This window comes from Pristiophorus japonicus, chromosome 1 (genome assembly GCF_044704955.1).
Source record: "Pristiophorus japonicus isolate sPriJap1 chromosome 1, sPriJap1.hap1, whole genome shotgun sequence".
Classification (NCBI taxonomy): Eukaryota; Metazoa; Chordata; class Chondrichthyes; family Pristiophoridae; genus Pristiophorus; species Pristiophorus japonicus.
In genome coordinates, this window is record NC_091977.1 from 67,034,018 (window position 1) to 67,057,966 (window position 23,949).

At 46.2% G+C, this 23,949-nt stretch overlaps 1 protein-coding gene and 1 pseudogene across 1 annotated transcript in view; both read right to left on the reverse strand.

Moving 5' to 3' along the window:
* Window positions 1-227: 227 nt before the first annotated feature.
* LOC139281108 (cysteine-rich protein 1) overlaps window positions 228-23,949 on the reverse strand; it is a 32,310-nt gene continuing 8,588 nt past the window's right edge. The window contains exons 3-4 of the mRNA XM_070901101.1: window positions 16,231-16,285; window positions 228-1,171 (exon numbers count right to left, since the gene is read on the reverse strand). Of these exons, the coding sequence (XP_070757202.1) occupies window positions 1,092-1,171; window positions 16,231-16,285 (135 nt within the window). The 3' untranslated portion in view covers window positions 228-1,091. The remainder of the gene's footprint in view (window positions 1,172-16,230; window positions 16,286-23,949) is intronic.
* On the reverse strand, window positions 12,958-13,192 carry LOC139279733 (U2 spliceosomal RNA; annotated as a pseudogene).

Sequence of the window (23,949 nt, forward strand, 5' to 3'; positions counted from 1 at the left end):
GTCAAATGATCAGGCTTTCAGAATACACAGAAGGCTTTAAGTAAATACTTCAATGAAGGCATTAAAATACACAAGATACAATTCAATGGCTACATTTAATCATTTTACTGTGAAATATGTATTTTTTGATTTTTAATATATTGGTTAAAACCTTACTTTGAAGACAATTTCAGTTATTGAGAAAAAAAAACATTCAATTATTTTTTTCAGTAAGCATTCTGAGAGAATTGTGAGAAAGTGGCCAGATTTCACCATTAGAGTGATCAGTTTATATAGGGATTTTCTATTGTAAATGGAATTTAAAGTGGGAAAAGTCGACGTAAACAGGAAGTCAAGGGATGGAAACAGGAGGTGTGTGCAAATATAAGTTTTTTATTGCAGAAAGATATAAAACTCTTGCAAGTAAGCGAACATTTTATTGCATATATTACTCATCTGCAGCTGCAAATAACAGTCTATATCTTGGTCACTGCACTGGATTCAGAAAATGAATGATTGGGGCATAAACCTGTCTGAAGAGATCGGCTGGCTGTGTCAGTTTCACAGGGGCTGATCACCTGCCAACCAGGTTAAAGAGTGATCTCACTGAGCCGCTTTGTGAAGAACCAGAGGTGTTTATATTGTCCCCATAAAACTGGATTTCACCAGAATTACAAACAGGTGTCAGAACATAGGATACAGACAGGATCACAGTATTAGTATCAGACATTCTGAAGCTACCAAGTTGGTATCCCATGCAAAACTACATAACTGTAAGCATTAGAAAGGAGAAACAACGGGCACAATGGATAGCACTAAAGCAAGAAACAGTAAGTTGGCGGGGGAGTGGGACTAGTTGTGGTGCTCTTGCAGGGAGCCGGCATGGGCTCAATGAGCCGAATGGCCTTCTTCCGTGCTGTAACCATTCTATGATTCTATGGTCTGAGAGCAAATGATTTTCGAATGTTTCTTCATTTGCACAATAATGGCGCATAGCAGCTAATTATTTTCTAAAGCTCATACAATTGTTTCTACAAGTTGTTTCTTTTCCATGTCGCTGTTTTGATTCCCTTCAGGATGGAGGCTGCAAATCTTCCTTAAGCTGGATGGCACTAAGTGCTGCTGGGGTTTTCAACTGGGACGTTGGATCCAGCTGCTCCAAGAGTGGACCGAGATGTTGGCCGTCTTGCGCCTACAGTGAAATAGAAATAATAATAAAGAGACTGAATGAAAATGAAAGGACTGATCAACACAGGGACTGGACAGTAGAAACTCTACTTGCTGAAGTTTATGCACACTACTCAGCATTCCTGTTCCACAGTCCTGTGTGTGCAGGTGTTAATTTGTTTATTTAGTTTTGTTGATTTAAAAAGGTTAATGTCTGTGTAAAAATAGTGTACTGGGGAATTTAGTAGGCACGTGTTCAGTGTTTGCTCATGAACTTTGCTGTTCCAATTTCATATCGTTGTATAGTTAAATATCTCTCATTGCGTTTACACCTGTCACCTAAACCTGGCTAAGCTGCCTCATAATAGACCTTCCACATCTCACTTTTTGCGCATTTGACAATTTTCAGCAATTTTCTTTACAAAGCCAGCTGTTTCCCATCTGAGTTTTATTTCCTAGCATCGGTTCCAAGACCCATTGTTTTCTTTGAGGTTGGAAGATCTGTTTACAGAAGAACATAAGAATTAGGAGCAGGAGTAGGCCATTTGACCCCTCGAGCCTGCTCCACCATTCAATGAACACGGCTGACCTTTTACCTCAACTCCACTTTCCTGCCCTATCCCCATATTCCTTGATTCCTTTAATATCCAAAAATCTATCGATCTCTGTCTTAAGTATATTCAATGACTGAGCCTCCACAACCCTCTGAGGTAGAGAATTCCAAAGTTTCGCCACCCTCTGAGTGAGGAAATTTCTCCTCATCTCAGTCCTAAATGGCCAACCCCTTATTCTGAGATTGTGAACCCTGGTTCTAGACTCCCCAGCCATTCTCCTCCCTTCCTTCCTTCATCTGCCCTGTCAAACCCTGTAAGAATTTTGTATATTTACGAAAAGGCACTATCAGAGCAGGCTGGGGAGCAGAAGGAGCAGCATGGCGGCCTAGCCCAGCAGGCTGAGCGGCCCCCGGCCTGCGAGCACCATAAGAGCAGGCCAGGGAGTGGAAGGAGCAGCATGGCGGCATACCACTCCAGGGAACAGCACAGGCTAGAGCAGGAGAACAACGGCAGTGAAGAGGGACGTCACTAAGATCCAGGTCGGTGATTGGAGCGTGGTCAGGTACAGCAGGAGTGGCGAGGTTGGGGCGAAGGAGCGGCGAGTGATCGTAGAGGGATGTGATCGGGGCCCAGGAGAGGCGTGAATTCAGGGCCCAGAAGAGGCGAGGTCCCAGGGGCAGCACGGGCCAGCCCACACTGCGATATGTGTGCGCATTAAGTCCATCAGCAGAGCTGGTCTCCTGTCGTCTTGGTTAATCCTTGCCACTGGACCAAGACCTAGCTCTGACAAGCCCGTGGGGTGGCTGGTGTGCAATGGCCACCACACGTTAAAAAAATCCATGCACAGGCATCTTCCACCCTTCAAGATTTAGTTCGGGACCTGGATTTTTAGGTCCTTCATTGAAACACCTGCAAACTTTTTGACGTGGAAGCAAGTCATCCTCGATTCAAGGAACTGCCTATGATGATGATAAGTAATCAATACTTTGTGTTATCCAGTGAAGTCTGCAATGAGTGTGTATCGCAGTGCTCAGTGGAACGAGACTGCCAGCTATACATATTTAGTTCGCAACTGGACAGTTGGAGGTTGAAGTCCCAGCCTCTGAGCTCCCTGCCAGAACTGGAATAAGTGTCTTACATAAGAACAAAGGAAATATGAACAGGAGTATGCCATTTGGCCCCTTGAGCCTGCTCTGCCATTTAATAAGATCATGGCTGATATGATCATGGACTCAGCTCCACTTCCCTGCCTCTGTCCATAACCCTTTACTCCCTTATCACTCAAAAATCTGCCCATCTCCACCTTAAATATATTCAATGACCAAGACTCCATGGCTCTCTGCGGCAGAGAATTCCACAGATTTACGACCCTCTGAGCGAAGAAATTCCTCCTCATCTCAGTTCTAAATGGATGACCCCTTATTCTGAAACTATGCCCCCTAGTTCTAGATTCCCCCACGAGGAGAAACATCCTCTCTGCATCTACCCTGTCAAGCCCTCTCAGTATCTTATATGTTTCAATAATATCGCTTCTCATTCTTCTAAACTCCAATGAGCATAGGCCAAACCTGCTTAACCTTTCTTCATAAGTTAACCCCTGCATCTCAGGAATCAACCTCGTGAACCTTCTTTGAACAGCATCCAACGCAAGTATATCCTTCCTTAAATACGGAGACCAAAACTGTACGCAGTACTCTAGGTGTGGCCTCACCAATACCCTGTACAGTTGCAGCAGGACTTCCCTGCTTTTATACTCTATCCCCCTTGCAATAAAAGCCAACATTCCATTGGCCTTCCTGATCACGTGCTGTACCTGCATACTAACTTTTTGTGTTTCATGCCCAAGGACCCCAGGTCCCTCTGTACTGCAGCATTTTGTAATTTCTCCCCATTTAAATAAGAAGTTGCTTTTTTATTTTTCCTGCCAAAGTGGAGAATCTCACACTTTCCCATATTGTACTCCATCTGCCAAATGTTTTCCCACTCACTTAACCTGTCTATATCCCTTTCACTCTCTTTGACATGACAACAGATAGAATGATGCCTGACAGAGAAAATACCACAGTCATATTAGAAGGATAAGCTGATTGGGTCAGATGATGTAGGGTGGGAGGAGGCTCGTGTGGAGCATAACCACTGGCATGGACCAGTTGGGCCCAATGTCGTTGCTGTGCTGTAATTTCTATGTAATTCTTTGTAAAGTGAGAAGGAAAATATGATCACTAACATTTGCTTTGAGCTTTCAAGTCCAACAAGAGTGTATTCTGTTGACATATCTGTGTCGTCATGGGTCATCATCATCATAGGTGGTCCCTTGAACGAGGATGACTTGCTTTCACACGGGTTCACAGATGTTTCAATGAAGGACACGATATTCCAGACTTGAACTCCAATTCAAGGGGTGGAAGATGCCTGTGTGTGGATCTTTTTAACGTGTCGTGACCGTTGCACGTGAGCCATCACATGGGCTTGACAGAGCTAGGCCTTTATCCAGTGGCAAGGGTTGACCAGGACGACTGGAGACCTGCTCTGCTGCACGGACGCGCTGCACGACAGTGTGGGCTGGCCCGTGCTGCCTCTGGGCCCTCGGCTCTTCTGGGCCCCATTTGCCGCACCTCCGCCACGATCTCTCGCCGCTCCTCCGCCACGATCTCTCGCTGCTCCTCTGCCACGATCTCTCGCCGTTCCTCCACCACAAACATTCGCTGCACCTCCGCCACGATCTCTCACCGTTCCTCCGCCACAATCTCTCACCACTCATCCACCCCGACCTTCCTGCTCCTCCGCTTTACCTGGGCTCCTCTGATGTTTCTGCCCATGCTCAAAATGATGATGTCACCCAGTCGCCCACTTCGAAACCATTGCACACTTGTAGCAGCTCACGCTGGAAGCTGCAGTGGTATGCCCACGATATTCCAGGGCCCGGGCTCATTCTTTTATCCTCCCGACCTGCAGTGGTGTCCTCTCACATGGTTACATCTGTAGTCTGTACCAACATTCGCTGATAGAAGGAAACCATGCGGCTGAAGGAATGCCACTGTAAGTAACAAAGGACCTTGTAGCACACTCAGTGTGGAAGGCTGTGCATTTCCACCCATGATTCTCTGTGAGTTTCTGCTCTCTGTCATGCTTCCAGCAGGGAGGCACTGAGCAGAGGCCAGCACATCCCTAGAGAAGAAGGGGGTAAGCCGAGAGACCTCAGAATGATGCCAGGCATCTCCAAGTAATTGTTTACAGTGTCGTATTACAGAGTACCAGGTGTCTGGCTCTGTGTATGGCATGTGGAGATCCAGCAGAAAAAGAAAACTATTTAGGAAACCTCACGATGAACATATAATGCATCTGTTTCTATGTGCATATGTTTATATGTGCATTTGATTGTGCATCCATGTTTTTACATGTCCATGTGTTTGTATGAGCATGTGTTTATATGTGTATCTATTTATATCTGTGTCTATTTATCAGTATATGCTGCATTCCCACAGTCCAAACAGTTGGGCAGCCGAACCTAATAACCTGTGTGGCTTTCAAATGCTATGTGATCCAATATCATTGAGTGTTTTCTTCTGCGGTAATCTAACAACTGACTCTTTTTAAAATGATTCTCACAATATGGGTGATACTGGCAAGTTCACCTTTATTGATCATCCTTTGTTGCCCTGAGAAGGTGGCGATAGTGCTCCCGCAATAGTGTTAGGTGGAAATTGCAGGATATTGACCCAGCAACGATGAATAATTGGTAATATACATCTAAAGCATCATAGTGTGTAACTTGGAGAGGAAACTGAAGGTGATGATGTTCAGATGACAATGTTGTTCTCGTCTTCTTGGTGGTAGAATGCTGGGAGAGGCTGTTGAAGTAACCTTCATTAGTTGCTGCAGTGCATCCTATAGGTAATACATACCGTAGCCACCGGTGGTAGAGGGGGTGAATATTGAGTCCGGTGGCAGGGCACCAATCAAGTGAACTGTTGTTTCCTTTATGGTGTTGCGCTTATTGAGTATTCGGCTGCATCCATCCAAATTGTTCTGGGATGTGGGCGTCACTGGCAAGGCCAGCAGTTATTGCTCATCCCTAAGTGCCCTTGAGAAGGTGGTGGTGAGCTGCCTTCTTGAACCGCCACAGTCCTTGTGGTGGAGGAACTCCCACAGTGCTGTTAGGGAGGGAGTTCCAGGATTTTGACCCAGCAACGATGAAGGAACGGCGATATATTTCCAAGTCAAATGGTGTTTAACTTGGAGGAGAACTTGCAGGTAATGGTGCTCGCAAGCACCTGCTGACCTTGTCCTTCTAGGTGGTAGAGGTCGCGGGTTTGGGAGGTGCTGCTGAAGAAGTCTTGGCAAGTTGCTGCAATGCATCTTGTAGATGGTACACACTGCAGCCACGGTGTGCCGATGGTGGAGGGAATGAATGTTGAAGGTGGTGGATGGGGTGCCAATCAAGCAGGCTGCTTTGTCCTGGTTGGTGTTGAACTTCTTGAGTGTTGTTGGAGCTGCACGCATCCAGGCAAGTGGAGAGTATTCCATCACCCTCCTGACTTGTGCCTTGGAAATGGTGAAAAGGCTTTGGAGAGACAGGAGGTGAGACATTTGCCGTGGAATACCCAGCCTCTGACCTGCTCTTGTTGCCAGGGTCAGATATTTATGTGGCTGATCAAATTAAGTTTCTGGTCAATGGTGACCCCCAGGATGTTGATGGTGGGAGATTCAGTGATGGTAATTGTTGAGTATGGAGAAAGAGTCAGACTGAACACTGTGAGCTCAAAGTAAAGTGTGACCTTAGTCTTTTATTGCTGGTCTCCAGAGTGCCTCTTTAACCTATGAAGCCTCCTTAAATACCTGTGCTCTCAAGGAATTATGGGTTCCCTTGGGACTCCAGGGGACTACCCCCCCAATCTCAATAGTGTAACAAATTACAATGTGAGTTGATCTGGGGCTCTTCTTGCCCTGGTTGATCGTCTCGGTGTGAAAGCTGGTGTTGTTGAATTATTTGTTGGGCCCTCGCTGGGCTGCTGTGCAGCTGGCCTTGTTGGGCTGCCTGGTGTGTTGGGCCCTGCTGAGCTGCTGTGGATGATGGGTTCTGCTTCGTGGTCAACCGTGGTGCCGGTTGCCACTGGTGTGTATGTTGGGGGATCAAAAAAGGTAGGGTCCAAGGTGGGTTGCTCAGGATAGTCCGTGAATCTGAGTTTGATTTGGTCCAAGTGTTTCCGGTGAATGAGTCCATTTAACCCGAAACACCCTGCTCCCCTCTTTGGCCACGACAGTGCCGGGAAGCCACTTGGGACCTTGTCCATAATTTAATACAAATACAGAATCATTGATTTCAATCTCACGTGACACATTTGCGCTATCATGGTATGCACTTTATTGAAGCCACCAGCTCTCTACCTATTTATGTAGATCAGGGTGAACTAACGAGAGCCTTGCCTTAAGTACTCTTTTCATGAGCAGTTCAGCAGGTGGGATCCCAGTGAGTGAGTGGGGTCTCGAGCGGTAGATCAGCAGGACTCAGGATAGGCGAGTCTGCAGTGAGCCTTCAGTTACCCTCTTCAAGCCTTGCTTAATGGTTTGCACTGCTCTCTCTGCCTGACCATTGGACACTGGTTTAAACGGAACAAATGTGACATGTTTGATCCCGTTACGGGTCATGAATTCTTTGAACTCAGCACTGGTAAAACATGGCCCGTTGTCGCTCACCAGGACATCGGGTAAGCCATGAGCGGCAAACATGGCCCGCAGGCTTTCAGTAGTGGCAGCGGGCGTGCTAGCCGACATTATCTCACATTCAATCCACTTGGAATACGCGTCTACAACCACAAGGAGCATTTTACCCAAGAAAGGGCCTGCATAATCGACGTGTACTCTAGACCACGGTTTGGAGGGCCAAGACCATAAACTTAGCGGCACCTCCCTGGGTACATTGCTTAACTGCGAGCATGTATTACATCTGTGAATGCAGGACTCTAAGTCCGCATCGATACCGGGCCACCACACGTGGGATCTGGCTATCACTTTTATCATTACGATGCCTGGATGGGTACTGTGGAGGTCATTGATGAAGGTGTCTCTGCCCTTCTTGGGGACCACTACTCGATTGCCCCACAGAAGGTAGTCTGCCTGTATAGACATTTCATCTTTGCACCGCTGGAACGCCTTTATCTCTTCCAGCATTTCCACTGGGACACTGGACCAGCTCCCGTGAAGCACACAGCTTTTGACGAGAGATAATAAGGGGTCCTGGCTTGTCTAGGTTTTGATCTGCCGGGCAGTGACGGGTGATTGCTCACTCTCAAATGCTTCCATAACCATGGCTAGATCTGCAGGGTGCACTATTTCCACCCCCGTGGTGGGCAATGGCAGCCTACTGAGAGCATCGGTGCAGTTTTCTGTGCCTGGCCTGTGGCGGATGGCGTGGTTGTATGCGGACAATGTGAGCACCCATCTCTGGATGCGGGCCAATGTGTTGGTATTTATCCCTTTACTCTCGGAAAACAGGGACATAAGTGGCTTATGGTCAGTTTCCAATTCGAATTTTAGCCCAAACAGGTATTGATGCATTTTCTTTACCCCATAGACACACGCTAACGCTTCTTTTTCAATCATGCTGTAGGCTCTCTCAGCCTTAGACAGACTCCTGGATACATAAGCAACCGGTTGCAGTTTCCCGAAATCATTAGCTTGTGATGACGCCATATGACGATGCATCACATGCTAGTACCAAACGCTTACATGGATCATGCAACACAAGCAATTTGTTTGAGCATAACAATTTTCTCGTTTTTACAAAGGCATTTTCTTGGCTTTTGCCCAAACCCATTCATCCCCTTTTCGTAGTAAGACATGTAGTGGTTCTAGCAGTGTGCTGAGACCCGGTAAGAAGTTACCAAAGTAGTTCAAGAGTCCCAGAAACGATTGCAGCTCCATCACGTTCTGTGGCCTCGGTGTGTTCTCGATTGCCTCCATCTCCACGTTGGTGGGCCTGATGCCGTCTGCCGCAATCTTCCTTCCGAAGAACTCCACTTCAGGCGGCAGGAAAACTCACTTCGAGCGTTTTAACCTGAGCCCCAAGCGGTTGAGTCGACTAAGAACCTCCTCCAGGTTCTGCAGGTGCTCGACTGTGTTCCGACCTGTGACCAAGATGCCATCCTGGAAGACCACGGTGTGCGGGACTGACTTCAGTAAACTTTCCATGTTTCTCTGGAATATCGCCGCCACTGATCGGATTCCAAACGGGCATCTGTTATAAACAAAACGACCTCTGTGCGTGTTGTTGCAGGTGAGGGCCTTCGATGATTCCTCCAGTTCTTGCGTCATGTAGGCTGATGTCAAATCTAGCTTCGTGAACATCTTTCCTCCCGCCAGCGTTGCAAAGAGGTCATTGGCCTTTGGTAGTGGGTATTGGTCCTGCAGGGAGAAACGATTGATAGTTACTTTGTAATCGCCAGAGATACTGATGTTGCTGTCTCCCTTGAGGACTGGGACAATAGGACTGGCCCACTCGTTGAACTCGATCGATGAAATGATGCCCTCTCTTTGCAGCCGGTCTAGCTCGATCTCTACCCTTTCTCTCATCATGTATGGTACTGGTCTCGCCTTGTGATGGATGGGTCGCGCTCCCAGAACTAGGTAGATATGCACTTTTGCTCCTTGGAATTTCCCGATGCCTGGTTCGATCAGCGAAGGAAATTTGTTTAAGACCTGGGCACACGAAGTGTCGTCAGCGGGCGATAGCGCTCGGACGTCATCCCAGTTTCAGCGTATCTTTCCCAGCCAGTTCCTGCCGAGCAGAGTGGGACCATCGCCCAGTACCACCCAGAGTGGTAGCTTGTGCACCACTCCATCGTAGGAGACCTTTACGGTAGCACTGCCGATTACAGGAATCAGTTCTTTTGTGTAAGTTCTTAGTTTCGTGCGAATTGAAGTTAAGACTGGCCTGAGGCCTTGTTGCACCACAACCTTTCGAAAGTCTTTTTGCCCGTAATCGACTGGCTCGCCCCCATCTCCAGCTCCATTGACACCGGGAGTCCATTTAGTTTAACATTCAGCATTATCGGGGGACAAGTCGTGGTGAATGTGTGCACTCCATGTACCTCTGCCTCCTCGATCCGAGGCACTGGTTCGTCGTGATCCTCCGTGGATCTGTCCTCCTCTGCAACATGGCGGTTTGCAGGTTTAACAGGCTTTTCAGCTCACCTGTACACCTGTTGGAGATGTCCCATTGTTCCCCAGCCCTTGCAAACGTACTCTTTGAATCGGCATGAATGGAAACGTTGATCACCCTCGCAGCACAGGAAGATGTTAATGGCCTTGCATTCATCACCCTTGATGATGGACTCTGAGTCATCTGCGGACGTGCAGCTGCAGGTATGTGTGACCTGCCCTGTACATTACGATTCGAAAACAACATCACTTTGTTCACAGTATTTGTAGCAACACTTGTGTGCTGAGAGATTTGCTTCGTATTGTCGCTGGTGGCAATGAACGCCTGGGCTATCGCTATGGCCTTACTCAAGGTTGGGGTCTCTACAGTCAAAAGTTTGCGAAGTATGGTTTCGTGGCCAATGCCAAGTACGAAAAAGTCCCTGAGCATGTGCTCCAAATGTCCTTCAAATTCGCAATGTCCTGCAAGGCGTCTTAGCTCGGCGACATAACTCGCCACTTCCTGGCCTTCAGACCTTTTGTAGGTGTAGAATCGGTACCTCTCCATCAGAACGCTTTTCTTCGGGTTCAAATGCTCTTGGACCAGTGTGCACAAATCGTCATACGATTTCTCCATGGGTTTCACTGGAGTGAGCAGATTCTTCATGAGGTCATACGTTGGTGCCCCACAGAAGGTGAGGAGGATCGCCCTTCATTTGGCAGCGCTCTCTTCCCCATCTAGCTCATTGGTCATGAAGTATTGGTTGAGTTGCTCCACAAAAGTTTCCCAATCATCTCCCTCCGAAAATTTCTCCAGGATGCCCACTGTTCTCTGCATCTTTGGGTTCGCTATCTGTATCTCGTCGCCAGTTGTTGTGTATGGAGAAAGAGTCAGACTGAACTCTGTGAGCTCAAAGTAAAGTGTGACCCTCGTCTTTTATTGCAGGTCTCCAGAGTGCCTCTCCAACCTGTGAAGCCTCCTTAAATATCTGTGCGCTCAAGGGATTATGGGATCCCTTGGGACTACAGGGGAAGAGCCCTCTGGTGGCTGTACAGAGTAAATACAAGTCCACATATATAACAGTAATGCTGTTGAATATCAAGGGGAGGTTGTTGGACTCTCGCTTGTTGGAGATGGTCATGGCCTAGCACTTGTATGGCACAAATATTACTTGCCACTTATCAACCCATGCCTGAATGTGGTCCAGGTCATGCTGCATGATGGCATGGACTGTTTCATTTTCTGCGGAGTTGCGAATGGAACTGAACACTATGCAATCATCAGAGAACATCCCCACTTCTGACCTTATGATGGAGGGAAGGTCATTGATGAAGCAGCTGAAGATGGTTGGACCTAGGACACTGCCCTGAAGAAGACCTGCAGCGATGTCCTTGGGCTGGGATGATTGACCTCCAACAACCACAACCATCTTCCTTTGTGCTCAGTATGACTCCAGCCAGTGGAGAATTTTCCCCCGATTCCCATTGACTTCAATTTCACTAGGGCTTCTTGATGCCACATTCAGTCAAATGGCAGTCACTCTCCCCTCACCTCATGTTTGGACCAAGGCTGTAATGAGGTCTAGAGCTGAGTGGTTCTGTCAGAACCCAAACTGAGCATCGGTGAGCAGGTTATTGGTGAGTAAGTGCCGCTTGATAGCACTGTCGACGACACCTTCCATCACTTTGCTGATGATTGAGAGTAGACTGATGGGGTGGCAATTGGCCAGATTGTATTTGTTCTGTTTTTTATGGATAGGACATATCTGGGCAGTTTTCCACATTGTCAGGTAGATGCCAATGATGTAGCTGTACTGGAGCAGCTTGACTAGAGGCCACTCCTGGCCTGAGCCTTGTTAGATGGTGGCGAAGCACTGAGGGGTCAGGACGTGAGCCAGAGTATCTAACATCTGCCCTCCACTTGTAGCCGCATCATTGATATAGCTGGTTCAGTTCATTGTGTGATCAATGGTGACTTCCAGGGCGCTGATGCTGGGGGATTTGGCGATGGTGATGCCATTGGGGGCCAAGGGAAGTGGTTGGTCCTACTGTATCTTTGACTGTAAGTAATCCAAGATGATCTTGAGAGGATGGAATCACTTTATTTCAACGCTGCAGACTAGATGTGGTCAAAGCCCACATGACATTGCTGTGTCAGTACATTCAGCCGCCTTTTACAGTCACTTAGAATGAACCCAATTGGCTGTATATTGGCATCTATGATAGTGGAGACCTTCGGAAGAGACCAAGTAGCATCATCCACTGGATACTTCTGGCTGAAGACACTTGCAAACACTTTAGAGTTGTTTGTTGCACTCACGGGCTGGGCTGCTTGTTGAGTATGGAGATGTTCATGGAGCCACCTCCTCTCATTAGTTTCCTTGCTGTCCAGCACCATTCTCAACTGATTGTGATAAGGGCACATAACCTTGTTCTGATCCGTTGGTTCTGGGATTGCTTATCTCTGTCTATAGCCTGTTGTATGTGGTGTTTAGGAAACGTTACAAGGACACCCTCAAAGCCTCCCTGGTAAAGTGCGATATCACCACCGACACCTGGGAGACCCTGGCCGAAGACTGCCCGAGGTGGAGAAAGTGCATCCGGGAGGGCGTTGAGCTCTTCGAGTCTCAACGCAAAGAGCGTGAAGAGGTCAAGCGCAGGCGGCGAAAGGAACGTGCGGGTAACCAGCCTCACCCACCCCTTCCCTCAACGAATGTCTGTCCCACCTGTAACAGGGTCTGTGGCTCGCGTATTGGACTGTTCAGCCACCAAAGAACTCATTTTGGGAGTGGAAGCATGTCTTCCTCGATTCCGAGAGACTGCCTATGATGATGATGATTAGGATGCAGGTAACTCTGTGTAGCAGCTTCACTACATTTATACCTCATTCTAAGATTTGCCCGATGCTGCCCCTGGCATATCCTTCTACACTCTGCATTGAACTTTTTCCTTTTCTGTCGAAAGATGATGGAAGAGTAATGGATGTGTTACAGATTTTTTTTTTTAATATAAATTCGTAGCCAATCGTTCCAATTCTTTGTCAAATCACAAACGCCAGAGGTCACCTTGCACACATCAAGGATCACTCTGCGCCAATGCTCTTAGCCAAAAGGCCTAGAGCCACTGCACCGTTCCTGGAAGTACTGCAATACCAGGTTCGTGGCATGGAGGTGGATGGGTCAGGCCCCCCACACACCTCCGTGGAGGTGGATGGGTCAAGCCACCCTACCCACCTCCTATTTCCAAAAAGCAAGCATATACCTTCCTGATCCAGGGAGAACCACCTTGGGGTCATGGTGGTTACTCCCCTGTCAGGTCAGTTACGCATGATCTTAGCCAAAAGGCCGAGAAATTCCACTACTGTCCCCCAGTGCCTCATGGATGGCCAGTTTTTGGCTGCTAGATCTGTCTTTAGTCTGTCCCACTTATCATGGTGGTACTGCCACACTACACAATGGAGGATGTCCACACTGTAATGAAGAGACTTTAGAACTGAAATTCCACAGGGATTCCAGCCTTTGCTCACCATTACAGTGGAAATGATTGGGCTGGAATTGCATAAGTCTTATCCTGATCTGCTGCCTGGGTTGATATTTATCTTAGTGTTCTGTTGTTGTAGCTGTGCCCACTTCAGAAGTCATTAAGAGTCAACTGCAGAGAGTGGGACTGGAGTCGTGTGTAGGCCAGACTGGATAGGAATGGCATGTTCTTCTGAAGGATTTTAGTGAACCAGTTGTGTTTTTACTAGTGCTAACCCACAAATTACCAGATTTATTGAATGGTGGGATTTGGTCTCACAACTTCTGGGCTGCTAGTCCAGTAACATACCATTAGGCTACTGTGCTCTTGATAATAGTACAAGGCTGTTGAAAATAATGCCAAGCAATTGCAGCCTGACATGGATAATACTGGATGAGCTATGACAGAGGTTACGAGTTAAAATTCCACCATATGAAATTGAATTAGAAAATTCTGGTAATTTGTGGGTTAGAAACATAGAAACATAGAAAATAGGTGCAGGAGTAGGCCATTCGGCCCTTCAAGCCTGCACCGCCATTCAATGAGTTCATGGCTGAACATGCAACTTCAGTACCCCATTCCTGCTTTCTCGCCATACCCCTTGATCCCCCTAGTAGTAAGGATTACATCTAACTCCTTTTTGAATATATTTAGTGAATTGGCCTCAACAACTTTCTGTGGTAGAGAATTCCACAGGTTCACCACTCTCTGGGTGAAGAAGTTTCTCCTCATCTCGGTCCTAAATGGCTTACCCCTTATCCTTAGACTGTGACCCCTGGTTCTGGACTTCCCCAACATTGGGAACATTCTTCCTGCATCTAACCTGTCTAAACCCATCAGAATTTTAAATGTTTCTATGAGATCCCCTCTCATTCTTCTGAACTCCAGTGAATACAAGCCCAGTTGATCCAATCTTTCTTGATATGTCAGTCCCGTCATCCCGGGAATCAGTCTGGTGAACCTTCGCTGCACTCCCTCAATAGTAAGAATGTCCTTCCTCAAGTTAGGAGACCAAAACTGTGCACAATACTCCAGGTGTGGCCTCACCAAGGCCCTGTACAACTGTAGCAACACCTCCCTGCCCCTGTACTCAAAAATAACCACATAGTACTTAAAAATAACCACATCACTACTGGATTGTTGTAATCACCAGATGTTAAAAGAAGGGAACCTGGCCTGGATGATACGTGACTCTACTCCACACAATGTGGTTGACTCTTAATGCTTTCTGAACTGGCTTAGCAAACCACTGAGTTGTCAAAACAATTGTTATGAAGCAAGGAGAAAGCCAATCTTAGGGCAACTGAGGATGGGCAATAAATGGTCATCCTGCCAGTGTTACCCACATCACAAGAACAAAATAAATAGCCTGCCCAACGTTATAAGGAGATGCAAGGCCATAGTTTCCTCAGTGTTTTAATTTCTTTTTAAAGCAGAAGTGCACAACAGAAATGGGAGAATGGTTAAAGCAGTAATGGGCTATTAATTCATTTATACAAAAAAAGAACAAACTTGCATTTATAAAACACCTTTCACATCCTCGGGACTTCCCAAAACATTTCACAGGCAATTAATTACTTTGGAAGTGCAGTCACTGTTGTATGACAGCAGATTTGGCAGCCAATCTTTGCATAACAAGGCTCCACAAACAGCCACGTGATACATAAAGGGCTAGATTTTTGGTTTTCGACGCAAATGGTAGTATTACGCCAAAATTACCGTTTTTGCTGCGCTACAGTTTTTAGGCCAACCTTTCGGCCTTTACATCTGCATCTGTAAAGTTGGCATTGCACGACAGTTCACGGCGCAAATCGTGAGTTTCAGCAACTTTAGTCCAGGGCCGGTAGCGCAGCAAGAGAGGCCTTGGGAGGGGGAGAAAACCAAAAAAAAATTCACGCCCTTACCTGCTCAATAGCTGAAAAATAAATAAAAAATAAAAACTTTAACTTACCATTTTTGCAGGTCTTCATACTTACCGCTGCTGGCAGGGCTGACCGACAGGTTTGACCTGTTGTTATTCTGGGCGTGGCGTAAGGGTCGGGAGAGGGCTGAAAGTACGACGCAAACACAATCTGCATTGTTGCACATCGGCGTACCTCCCCCCATTGGTACGTGGCAGTGCCACCACAAGCAGGTACCCGAGGATCCCGCCGACCGAGTTTTCGCCACGGAGGGTCAAATCGCAGCGAAAACCGGACCGCAAACCTATTGAAAATCCGGCACAATCTGGTGCTGGTTGAGGGATACATTTTTCTCAGGACATTGGGAGAACTCTTCTTTCAAATAGTGCCATAGGATCTTTTACGAGTACCTGAGAGGACCTTGGTTTAACATCTCATCCGAAAGACGACACCTCTGACAGTGCAACCCTCCATCAGTACTGCATTATCGTGCTGCATTTCTAACACTACTCAGAGAAAAACACACAACATTTTGCTTGTTGAAGCCAATTATGTGAAATCACTGCAAAACGGCAACATGAAAAAAGACTTGTATTTATATAGCGCCTTTCACGACCACTGGACGTCTCAAAGCGCTTTACAACCAAAGAAGTACTTTTGGAGTGTAGTCACTGTTGTAATGTGAGAAAATAAAATGAACTGTAAATCACAGCAAGCAGCAGCTGTATAAATGGGATGGTGTGAAAGTATTGCCATTGCTTTCAGAGAATAGGGTTTTAAAAGTTCAATTAACCACAACAACTTTAAAAACATTGATACTTGTGAAGCCGCATATATTTTAATCTGCGTAGTCCTTAAGCTTATGAAATTTCTGTTACCACAGTATGTGTGTATGCATCTATGTGTGTGTGTGTGTTTCTGCATCTGTGTGTATCTGTGTGTCACTGTGTATTAGTTAAATGCCATCTTACCTCTTGGTCCGAAGTGCTGTAAGTAGCAATGATTGCAGTAGGGTTTCTCATCATACTAAGCAAAAGAAAGAACAGGAAGTTATTCAAATTAAAAAGAAATAATTTCATATTTCAAATAAATAATTTGAATAGCACCTTACCACATTCTCAGATGGCCCAAAATTGTTCACAACCAATTAATTACTTTTAAAGCCCAGTCACTCTTTTTATGTAACAAGCACAGCAGCCTATTTGCACACAGAAAGATCCCATATACTGCAAATGAGATGAATAGCCAGTTAGTCTATTTTAGGTGGCGTTGGTTGACAGAAAAATGTCAGTCAGAGATTTTATGTTATTTTCTTGAACTGAAACAAATCTAAAAACAATTTTTCATTGGAGCAGACCCCAGTCAGAACAGAATTTGTTTGGACAAGCAGTGTGCGATGCTGAACAGATCCTAATTGTACAAAAATGGTTTGCATTTCCCTGCTCTCTATGGAATTCCCTCTACATATCCCTGCATATCAGTTTCATGTATCAGCCCTCTCTTTGAACTAGCTCTTCGCCTGGCATTCCAGAGGAAACCATAGCCCATCTGCTGTCTGGGACAGAAACAAATATCAGCCACATATTTTGTTAGTAAAATGTGGTTGCATTGTTTTTGAACAGAGAAAGAAAGATAACTTGGATTATGTGCTAAACATCAGTGCATTCAGGAGCTTATAATGATTTCATAGAAATACACAGAAGCTACATTATGGAAACAGGCCATTCAGCCCAACCAGTCCATATCGGCCTTTATCATTCACATGAGCAAATAGTCTGAATCACATTTACCCATCTTGCTCCCATGTCCTTTCAACCCATTTTCTTTCAGCCATCAATCCAATCTAACCTTGAAAATGGACATAAGAGCAATTTTAACCCAGCCCACCTATCAGGACCGCACAGTTAAAATTGCTTCCAAAACTTACTACCTGTATCACATTCAAGCTTGACTCCCACCCACCACCGCTTTTACTGTACCCTTTTACTGGGCATCAGAGGCACTTGCTTAACTCATCCAGAAACCTCATTAATACACATAAATTAGGGTTCTATAATCTCATGAGGACCCCGATAACAATTTAATCACTGACTTAGCAGGATGCCTGTTACAGCTGTCTCACTCAGTGAAACCTGGACTGTTTGAAGAAGAGGGTCCTCTAAGTGTTAAGCTTTCTTTACTGACATCAGGAAACTCTGTCAAAACCCTCTCCGCGACTAGCGGGTTGCCTCCAGTCCACCCGATCATTACCTGCTAGCAGCCAGCCAACTGCCTCTTTAGGGTGGGCTGTTGGCTGCCGAGATGTAAATGAGGCCTGGGAATTAAAATAGTCTGGGCCTCAAACTGATGATGTCACCTGACCCCTGCCCACCTAAAACCCGCTTCCAGTTAAAATCCCACCCATAGTTCTGCCTCAACCATTAACCTGGGAAACAAAGTTTACAGCCTTACAATACTCTGAGTGAATAAATTTCTTCTGCTCTTTGTTCTAGGAGAAGCAGGGGAGGAAATAGCGGAAGCTCTGACCATCATTTTCCAAGCCTCTCTGGCTACAGGTGTGGTGCTGGAGGACTGCTAACGTTGTACCGTTGTTTAAAAGGGGAGAAAGGGACAGACCAAGTAATTACAGGTCAGTCAGCCTAACCTCGGTGGTGGCCAAATTATTGGAAAAATTCTGAGGGACAGTATTAATCATCATTTAGAAAGGTACGTATTAATCAAGGACAGTCAGCATGGATTTGTTAAGGGAAGGTCGAGTCTGACTAACTTGATTGAATTTTTTGAGGAGGTAACAAGGAGGGTCGATGAGGGGATTGCGTTTGATGTAGTCTACATGGATTTTACCCAAAGCTTTTGACAAGGTCCCACATGGCAGACTGATCAAGAAATTAAAAATCCATGGGACTCAGAGGCAGGAAGCAAAGGGTAATGGTCAATGGGTCTTTTGTGACTGGAACGCCGTTTCCAGTGGGGTTCCACAGGGCTCAGTACTAGGTCCCTTGCCTTTTGTGGTATATATCAACGATTTAGATTTCAATGTAAGGCACCTTATTAAGAAGTTTGCAGATGATAAAAAAAATCGTCCGTGTGGTTGATAGTAAGGAAGAAAACTGTAAACTGCAGGAAGATATCAATAGACTGGTCAGATGGGCAGAAAAGTAGCAAATGCAATTCAATCCAGAGAAGTGTGAGATAATGCATTTGGGGAGGCTGAACAAGGCAAGGGAATACACAATAACTGGTAGGACACTGAGAAGTGCAGAGGAACAAAGGGACCTTGGAGTGCATGTCCACAGATCCCTGAAGGTAGCAGGACATGTAGATAAGGTGGTTAAGAAGGCAAATGGGATACTTGCCTTTATTAGCCGAGGCATAGAATATAAGAGCAGGGAGGCTATGCTTGAACTATATAAAACACTAGTTAGGCCACAGCTAGAGTACTGCGTGCAGTTCTGGTCACCGCATTACAGGAAGGATGTGATTGCACTAGAGAAGGTACAGAGGAGATTTACAAGGATGTTGCTAGCACAAGAGAATTTTAGCTATGAGGAAAAATTCGATTGGCTGGAGTTGTTTTCTTTGGAACAGAAGTGTCTGACGGGATACTTAATTGAGGTGTATAAAATTATGAGCGGCCTAGATAGAGTGGATAGGAAAGAACTATTTCCCTTAGCAGAGGGGTCAATAACCAGGGGGCATAGATTTAAAGTAATTGGTAGAAGGACTAGAGGGGATTTGAGGAGAACTTTTTTCATCAAGAGGATGATGGGGGTCTGAAACTCAATGTCCGAAAGGGTGTTAGAGACAGAAAGGTTCATCGCATTTAAAATGTACTTGGATATGCAGTTGAAGTGCCGTGACCTACAAGGTTACAGGAAAGTGTGATTAAGCTGGATATCTCTTTTCGTCTGGCACAGACACGAAGGGCTGAATAAGAACCTTAGAACATAAGAAATAGGAACAGGAGTAGGCCATACGGCCCCTTGAGCCTGCTCCGCCATTCAATAAGATCATGGCTGATCTGATCATGGACTCAGCTCCACTTCCCCGCCCGCTCCCCACAGAATGACCTCCTTCTATGCTGTAAATTTCTATGGTTCTATGATTCTATAAATTTCTTACATTTAATCTTCTGTCTATGGTCGCTCAGTCTATTCCCCATAACTACTGGAAACACTCTGCTTTGATCATAGAATCATAGAAATTTACAGCACAGAAGGAGGCTATTCGGCCCGTCGGTCTGTATCTATCTACCCTTACATAATTTTAAACCCTTCTATTATATCGCCCCATAATTTGCATTGTTTTAATGTGAAAATAACCAATATTTCAAATCTTACCAAGCAGCATCCTAGTGAATCTGCATTGCACGCTCTCTAAAGCCTCAGTATCCTTCCTGTGGTGTGAAGCCCAATACTGCACACAGTACTCCAACTGAGGTTTTAATTAAGGTTTTATAGAGGTTCATCATGACTTTTTGGTTTTTCTATCATATACTTGTGATAAAACATAAAATTCCATTAGCTTTCTTTAATCAGCCTGACGTGCTAACTTTAATTTCCTGTGAACCTGTACTCCCAAAGCCTTCTCTACTCCCACAGCACGAGCCTACTTCCATTCAAAGTACAATTACTGCTGTTATTGTTTTTTACTGAAAAATCACCTCACACTTACATTGACTTTTTAGCCCACGGCCACAATTTATCAGAATTCCTTTACAGCTTGCTATGGTCTTCTAAAGAATTATCTATACCTCCTATTTTTGTATCAAGTCACAATTCTTTCTCAGCTGATATCGAAATTGGTGATATGCTCAGTGAACCGAAGTGGCCCCATAACTAAATCCTGTGGGACACTGCTACCCACTTCCAACCACTTTGAAAAACTGCCTGTAACTCCGACTACATTTCATCCCTTCTACCCAATTTTTAATCCAGTTTTCTATCCTAATCTACTCTCGTATTCTCCCATGTGGTAACTTGGCAAAGGTTTTCCTACAGTCCATTTACATCAGATCCACTGCATTTCTCTATTTACCATGGATGTAACATATTCAAAGAAGGAGCTGTTCTGTTGGGAGAGGCTCCACTTGAACCGGGCTGGAAACAGTGTCCTGGTGAATCGAATAACTAGGGCAGTAGACAGAGCTTTAAACTCATGAAGGGAGGGTGAGAGGATTCAGGAAAGAGTAAATTTAAAAGCAGCAAGAGAAACGTCAAGACTCTAGAGCAGAGCAGAGTTTGGTATAAAAATAAGCAGGGTGAGCCAAGAAGGGTCAGAGACAGTAACAAAGGTAATAGAGCACCAGTGACTAAGGTGACATTAGGGAAAAATAGAAAAAAGTCAAGCTAAAGGCACTATAACTGAATGCATAAAGCATTCACAACAAAATAATTTAATTAATAGCACAGAGAAATTAATAGGTTTGATCTAATAGCCATTATGGAGACTTGCTTGCAAAGTGACCAAGGTTGGGAACTAAATATTCCAGGATATTTAACTGTTAGAAGAGATAGGCAAAATGGAAAAGGTGGATAGGTAGCCCTGATAATAAAGGATGGGATAAAGACAGTAGAGAGAAAGGATCTTAGCTCGGAAAGTCAAGAGGTAGAATCAGTTTGGGTGGAGCTACGAAACAGCAAGGGGCAGAAAACACAGGCCCCCAAACAGTAAATGGTAATGTAGGGCACAGTATAAATCAGGAAATTAGAGGTGCATGTAACAAAGGTAATACAGTAATCATGGGGGACTTTAATCTACATATATACTGAGCAAACCAAATTTGCAATAATAGTGTGGAGGACAAATTCATGGAATGTATACAAGATGGTTTTCTAGATCAGTATGTTGAGGTACCAACGAGGGTACAGGCTATTTTAGATCTAGTATTGTGCAATGAGAAAGGGTTAATTAATAACCTTGTAGTAAAGGGGCCTTTAGGGAAGAGTAACCATAATATGATAGAATTTTATATTGAGTTTGAAAATGATTTAGTTAAATCCGAAACTAGGGTCTTAATTCTAAACAAAACAAACTATGTAGGTATGAAGGGAGAGTTGGCTAAGGTAGATAGGGAAACTACATTAAAATGTAAGATGGTAGACAAGCAATGGCTAGCATTTAAAGAATTAATACATAATTTACAACAAACATATATTCCTTTAAGGCACAAAACCCCCACAGTAAAAGTGAGCCAACCGTGGCTGACAAGAGCAATTAAAGATAATATTAGATCAAAGGACGAGGCTTATAATGTTGCCAAAAAGAGCAGCAAGCCTGAGGATTGGGAGGATTTTAGAATTCGGCAAAGGAGGACCAAGAAATTGATAAAGAAAGGGAAAATAGATTATGAGAGTAAACTAGTGAGAGACATAAAAGCAGACTCTAAATGCTTCTATGGTTATATAAAAAGGAAAAGATTAGTGAAAGTAAATGTCCCCTACAGGCTGAGACAGGAGAAATTATAATGGGCAATAAGCAAATGGCAGAGAAATTAAACAAATACTTTGTGTCTGTCTTCACGGAAGAAGACACAAAAAACCTCCCAGAAATAGTGGAAAGCTAAGGTTCTCGCGAGAATGAGGAACAGAAAGAAATTAGTATTAGTACAAAAAAAGTACTGGAGAAATTAATGGGACTGAAAACCGATAAATCCCCTGGACCTATTGGCCTCCATCCTAGGGTTTTGAAAGAGGGGGCTCTAGAGATAGCGGATGCATTGGTTGTCAGCTTCAAAAATTCCAAAGATTCGAGAACAGTTCACGCAGATTGGAAGATAACTATGTAAACCTGCTATTTAAGAAAGGAGGGAGAGAGAAAATTGGGAAATACAGACAAGTTAGCATGACAGCAGTAGTAGGGAAAATGCTAGAATCTATTATTATGGACATGGTAACAGGCCACTTAGAAAATAATAATAGGATTTATGAAAGGGAAATCATGTTTGACAAATCTGTTTGAGTTTTTTTGAGGTTGTAACTAATAGAATAGGTAAGGGGGAACCAGTGGATGTGGCTTATTTGGATTTTCAGAAGGCATTCGATAAGGTGCCACACAAGAGGTTATTAAACAAAATTAGGGCTCATGGGATTGGGAGTAATATACTAGCATGGATTTCTAATTGGTTAACAGACAGAAAACAGAGAGTTGGAATAAATGGGTCATTTTCGGGTTGGCAGGCTGTAACTAGTGGGGTGCCGCAAGGATCGGTGCTTGGGCCCCAGCTATTCACAATATATATCAATGATCTGGATGAGGGGAAATGTAATATATCCAAGTTTGCTGCTGATACAAAGCTAGGTGGGAATGCAAGTTATAAGAAGAATGCAAAGCGGCTTGAAGGGGATATAGACAGGCTAAGTGAGTAGGTAAGAACATGGAATATAGGGCCCAAGTTTCGGGCCACGCCTAGAACGGCGCAGCCCCGACCTGGACACCCATTTTTCGCGCCACAAAGTGCGCCTAAAAAAAACTTACAGATTCACCAGCTCCCTGCTGGTCCTCTGGAGTCGGGCGCAGCGCAGAATGAGCTGTAGGGGGCGGAGCTAGGTCCCTGCGCTGAAAACAGTGCCGGGACCTCTGCTACAGTGGGCGCGCATGTGCAGTAGCTCCAGGCGCCCAAAACTGTGTGGGAGGGGCCCGAAGCACGCAGCCCCTAGCCCTGGCTGAGTGGCCTCACTGGGGCTGCATGCATAAGGCTGCCTCCCATGCCCAGCTCCTGCTTCCTCCTGACCCGACTCGACTCCTACTTCCCCGCACCCCCGCCCCCGGACCGGACTCGACCCCGACACCGACACCACCCGACTCCCGCTTCACCCCGCCCCCGGCCCGGACCCGACCCGACCCCCCGGACTGGACACGACCCGCGCTCCCCCCCCCCCACCCGACCTGACCTCCCTCTCCCTCCCTCCTTCCCCCACCCCCGACCCGAACAGAACCAACATCCTTCCGCCCCCCCCGACCCGACCCGCGCTCCCCCCGACCCGACCCACGCTCCCGACCCTGGACCCCGGACCCGACCTGACCCAATGCCACCTACCTGTAAATCTGGTGCTGGGGACGGGCCCTGCCCGAAGTCTTGGGCCCGACCGGGCCCGGCCTGTTCAGCCTCCCCCCCACCCATTTTCCTTCCCCCCCCCTTCTCCTTTCACCCTCCCTTCTCCTTTCCCCCCCTTCTCCTTTCCCCCCTTCTCCTTTCACCCTCCCTTATCCTTTACCCCCCTTCTCCTCCCCCCTTCTCCTTTCCCCCTCTTCTCCTTTCCTTCCCCCCCCTCCTTCCCCCCCTCTCCTTCCCCTTCTACCCCCCTTCTCTTTCCCCTTCTCCTCTCCCCCCCTTTCCCCTTCTCCTCTCCCCCCCTTCCCCTTCCCCTCCCCCTTCCCCTTCTCCTCCCCTTCCCCTTCTCCTCCCCCTTCCCCTTCTCCTCCTCCTTCCCCTTTTCCTCCTCCCCTTCCCCTTCTCCTCCTCCCCCCTACCCCTTCTCCTCCTCCCCCCTTCCCCTTCTCCCCCTTCCCCTTCTCCCCCTCCTTCCTCTTCGCCCCTTCCTCTTCTCCCCCCCTTCCCCTTCTCCTCCTCCCCCCTTCTCCTTCTCCTCCTCCCCCCACTTCCCCTTCTCCTCCCCCCCTTCCCCTTCCCCTTCTCCTTCCCTCCCCCTTCTCCCCCATCCCTCCCCCTTCCCTCCCTCCCCTCTGCC